At 45.7% G+C, this 4,857-nt stretch overlaps 1 protein-coding gene across 1 annotated transcript; it reads right to left on the reverse strand.

The window, feature by feature from the left end:
• Window positions 1-728: 728 nt before the first annotated feature.
• LOC116981981 (glucose-6-phosphatase-like) lies at window positions 729-4,857 on the reverse strand. Its single transcript, XM_033035243.1, has 5 exons — window positions 4,542-4,857; window positions 3,759-3,868; window positions 3,547-3,652; window positions 2,750-2,865; window positions 729-1,758 (listed from the first exon to the last, which is right to left on the reverse strand). Exons 1-5 carry the CDS (start codon window positions 4,775-4,777, stop codon window positions 1,247-1,249), a joined length of 1,080 nt encoding a protein of 359 aa, XP_032891134.1. The 5' UTR covers window positions 4,778-4,857; the 3' UTR covers window positions 729-1,246.

Genomic DNA, 4,857 nt, shown 5'->3' on the forward strand with positions numbered 1-4,857 from the left:
GGAGGCCAAGTCAATGGATATTTTTAAGGCAGAGATAGAGAGATTCTTGATTAGTAAGGTTGTCTGGGGTTATGGGGTGAAGGCAGGAAAGATAGATCAGCCATAATTGAATGGCGGAGTAGACTTGATGGGCCAAATGGCCTAATTCTGCTCCTATCACTTATGAACTTATGACTTTGCAGGTTGGGAGAGGTGCTGGCTGGAAAAACCTCAGAGATAGTCGAAGGGTTATGGAGGTTCTGAGTGGAGGAGATGACAAGACAATAACAGTCCTGCCCCTCATCACGAGAAGTACAGAACATTGTTTTTTCCAGTGACTAGGCCTTTGTTGCCCAGGGACTCCATTTCCCACTGAGTATGACACCATGGTTTGACCTGCATCTAAAGTTCTGTGGAGACACAAAGAACTGCAGGTGCTGGTCTAAAAAAAGAAGACACAAAATGCTGGAGTAATTCAGCGGGTTAGGGAGCATCTCTGGAGAACATGGATCAGGACCCTTCTTCACATTGATTGTGGTGGGAAAGGAGGGAGAAAGCTGGAAGAGAGATAAAATACTGCGTGTGACCCAATAACACCATCAGTTTGAGAACTTTGTTCGTTAGCTGAGGACTGTGCCTGAATTCCGTCAGGATAAGTTAGAAGGTAAGCTGCCAAAACCCACAAACACCTCAATCCCCTCATCCCAACATCCCCCATCCATGCTAGCCCCCAGCCAAGAAGTAGTTTCTTAAAATAATTTCATCACATGCCCAGTAATGTGTGGTTGAGACAACTGGTGAATTAGTGATTTAATATAAACTGTGTGGAAACTAAACTTGTGTGGTCTGCTCCCAAAGACAGAGAGAGTTAAAAAGATCCAAATACTTTCCATTTTTAAGTTTAAAACAATAATAATTTTAGAACATATTCAGAGCGTTTGTCTGTCAGTTCAATAGAGATGTTAAAGTATTATTTGAAATGCTGCATTGTCTCTGAGACAGTAAAGGATTAACCTTTTGTCTCCTTCATGTTCAACAACTATCACCTCCAGGTAACACACACACGAATCATTTCCTTGCAAACATCAGTCACGCTTCGTTTCATATTATTTTCCTTACAGTAAGTACCTCAGTAAAAAAAAATAATGAAAGTGAGCTTTGAATAGAAAACTGACACATTTCTGGTGTATTCCACACAAAGTTGTTAACAGTGTGCTGATTTCTCAAGGTCCCCTTATCACCAGTGACTATGTCTCACCACAGAAATCTACAGAAGCTTCTTGTCCTGTCTGTTCACAAGCTGTGACACACAGAATGGAACAAAAGCAGCAGCTGTCAGAGGCACGGCAGCACTTTTGCAGAAGGACAGGAAATAAAATAGGAATTCCGTTTGCGTCGGGGGCTTCATCGAGTCGAACAGGTGCAGGACGATCAAGGAGGCCACAATGCAACTTATTCTGAAGCTGAGCTGCTGGCCTCTCTTTCCTTTGCAGCTCTCCGCGTAAATGGGTGAGTTCAGAGCTAATCCCAGTCCGAACAAGGCTCCCATGTTCCTGACCAGCCCGGCGAAGGGGGTGGTGTTAATGTGGACCCACTCAGCCCGGGCGCACCATCTCTGGGCTTTCTCCAGCGACCACAGCAGGTCGACGCCCAGCACTTTCAACAGCAGGTAGAAGCCCAGAGCGAAGGAGAAGAGGAAGAGGGTGATCTGAAGATACCTCTTGAAGCTTGCGTTGTAGATCGCATTAATCCGGCCAAACACCTCCGCCACAACCATTCCTGTGCACAAAGTAAGCCAGAAGGTGTGTCAGAGCGATATACGTGAAGATCGGCAAATGAACACAAAGAGCAAACATAGTCTCCTTCATAAATAACAGGAAAGATGCTGTCAAACTGGAAAGAGCGCAGAGAAGATTTACGAGGATGTTGCTAGGACTTGAGGGCCTGAGTTACATGGAGAGGTTGGGCAGGCTAAGACTTTATTCCTTGGGACACCGGGAGGGGAGAAGTGATCATATAGAGGTGTATAAGATCATGAGGGGAATAGATAGGGTGAACGTGCAGAGTCTTTTCTCCAGAGTAGGGGAATCACAACCAGAGGACATAGGTTGAAAATGAGAGGGGAAAGATTTAATAGGAATCTGAGGGGCAACTTTTTCGCACAGTGGGTATATGGAAGCAGCTGCCAGAGGAGATAGTTGAGGTGGATACTATAATAACATGTAAAATACATTTAGACAGGGACATAGGGAGGAAATGCAGGCATGTGCGACTAGTATAGATGGGGCAGCTTGGTCGGCATGGGCAAGTTGAGCCGAAGGGGCTGTGTCTGTGCTGTATGGCTGTATGACTCTAATTCACCCGGAAATATTTTGTTTTGGCTGTGCATAAATCAGAACCCCCTTTTAATTTTTTTTAAAGAATCTGCCTTTGTTGGCTTGGAAATATATTTAGCTATTCCTGTTTAAGCTAAGAAAGCAAATCAAGTTCTGATACATTATTGTTTCCTGGATGTCAGTGTTTGAATAAGTCAAATCCACTCTGGTCAGTGGCTGTAAAATGACCATATTAATACCCTCCACAAACTTTGTCTCAATTCCTGCTGGTGAACTAAGAACGGCTAAATCAGTGCCACCCATTCCTTCTCTCCAGAGATGCTGCCTGGCCTGGTGTATTATTCATGATCTAGTATATCCAGTTGATCAAAATAAAGATCCTAATTCTTTTGCTTATTCAAATTTTAAGAACCATTAAGTAGGGAACCACTGACCTGACAGCACTCCGAGGAAGACTTGATGAGGGAAGTGTGTGGCCACAAATACTCTTGATAAGCAGACACAGAACTGAATCGCCCAGAATATTGTCCATAGTCCAGCACGGGCCCATCTGTAATACAAAGGGCAACATTTAGGGCAACAAAATCCAGAGTATTATTACTTAATCTAATGCTTTGGTCCTATTGTAACCCTAGAGCAGTATGGGGCAGGTCAGTCTGAACCTAGTGCCCCTCTCCCTCCCATTTATCCCTCAATGTGGCAGAAATGAGGCCTGAGCACTTTCTAACTGGGTCTAACATCAAACCCTCTCAAACTGGGTCTAACATTAAACCCTCTCAAACTGGGTCTAACATCAAACCCTCTCAAACTGGGTCTAACATTAAACCCTCTCAAACTGGGTCGAACACCAAACCCAACACTCAGCCTCTGTACTATTGCCGCTGCTTTGGATGTTTCCACAAGTCATTTCATTCCAATCACTCTGTGAAGTGTTTGTGTCATTCTGTGAAGAGTCTGCTCAGTGTAACATGGTGGTGAAGCCTCACAGCTCCCACCACCCAATGCAATGATGAGCCTGAATGCTTTCTATTTGGAATTTACTTGTTTGCACGAATCAAAGAGGAGTGATGTTTAAGGACAAGAGGGAATACGTTGCAGCGGTAAAGGTAAATAAAGACATGACCTTAAATTAAGGCAACAGTGATCATTTTGCTAATTTAGCCGGTGGTTTTGAAGTGCCTGGGATTGCAACTGATCTCGAGTGCCAACAAGCCCCGAGTGTGAGACTTACCCTCGCCGGGCACCCTGCTGCTTCTTCCGAAACACAGAGGCTAAAAACGCTGACACCATCACGTACCAAACTCCAGCCGATCCCATCGCGTGGCCAGAGGGGCTTCCTGGAACACACAAGACTTGGGGTCAATGTTCTGCAGGCGGAACGCACGGAAGTAGAACAGAGTTACGAGGATGAAATGATTTGGAGGTGCAAAGATATCTCAATACCTGGCCCAGTTTCACAGGTGATGGGATACTGTTCGAGCACAGGGACAGATGAGTTGCCATAATAGGAAGTTTCATGAACCCACCAGTAAGGTCTCTGGCCAAATAATATCCTGCAGAAGAGAAAAGGGATAACACTTCAGACGTGTGATAGAGTCATAGAGATACAGCATGGAAACAGGCCCTTTAGCCCACTGAGTCTACACTGATCTTCAATCACCCATCTACATTAATCCCACACTGGTCGAATCTATTTTTATTCCCTCCATATTGTTATCAATTGCCCCGCATATTTTACTACTCCCTACACACTAGAGGCAATTTTCAGCGGCCAATTCAATTACCAAACCACATGTCTTTGGTGTGTGGGCAGAAACCGGAGCACCCAGAGTAAACCCACACAGTCACAGGGAGAATGTGCAAACTCCGCGCAGTCAGCCCCTGAGGTCAGGACTCAGGTTTCTGGTGCCGTGAGACAGTGGCTCGACCAACTGCACCACAGTTGGACCCCATGGAGAGGGTTTATTTGGCTCAGCTGAATAGCTGTGACTGTGGAATAAATTGTGGCTTAAAGGTAGGCATACGTGATTCAGGAGAGATTGCAAATGAATTGGTGTATAATGGAAATAGGTCACCTACTCCATGCCAGCCAGGTTGGTATATTGGGCTAGTCCCACTTCCGCATTTGGTCAGTAGCTCTCTAGACCTTTCATTCGGTGCTGTTTGGCAGTCAAAGCTCAGAATTCATCTGAAGGGGGTCCCAGGATAATGTAAGGCAACACTTACCATTTAAAGATGAGGTTGAGCCAGTCCCCGATGACGGCCACCCAGATGAGTTTGACCCCCACCGCCTCACACAGGTGGAACCAGATGGGGAAGAAAACAAAGAAAGTGTTTCTCAGGTCGGCAGCGAAGGAGATAAAGGTGAACCAGCTCTGGGAGTCCCTGTAGTTCAGCTGTAGATACTGCACCAGTTCCACCCCAGAGCTGTGGAGCAGGTCCATGCCAGCGTCCATCATCATGGATCAGTTGCTGTCAAAGTAGTGGCCAGTCTCTCCCTGATGTTCACCGCCAGTCGATCTGTTGTCCCAAACTCAGTGGG

The sequence above is a fragment of the Amblyraja radiata genome, chromosome 16 (genome assembly GCF_010909765.2).
Source record: "Amblyraja radiata isolate CabotCenter1 chromosome 16, sAmbRad1.1.pri, whole genome shotgun sequence".
NCBI lineage: Eukaryota > Metazoa > Chordata > Chondrichthyes > Rajiformes > Rajidae > Amblyraja > Amblyraja radiata.

What these genes read in the sequence shown, in the direction of transcription:
- LOC116981981 (XM_033035243.1), bottom strand. Translation starts at nt 4,777, where the DNA reads ATGATGATGGACGCTGGCATGGACCTGCTCCACAGCTCTGGGGTGGAA. An exon ending in CTCAACCTCATCTTTAAATG is followed by an intron (nt 3,869 to 4,541) that starts GTAAGTGTTGCC and finishes TCTCTTCTGCAG; the next exon opens with GATATTATTTGGCCAGAGAC. An exon ending in CTTCCTCGGAGTGCTGTCAG is followed by an intron (nt 1,759 to 2,749) that starts GTCAGTGGTTCC and finishes CTTTGTGCACAG; the next exon opens with GAATGGTTGTGGCGGAGGTG.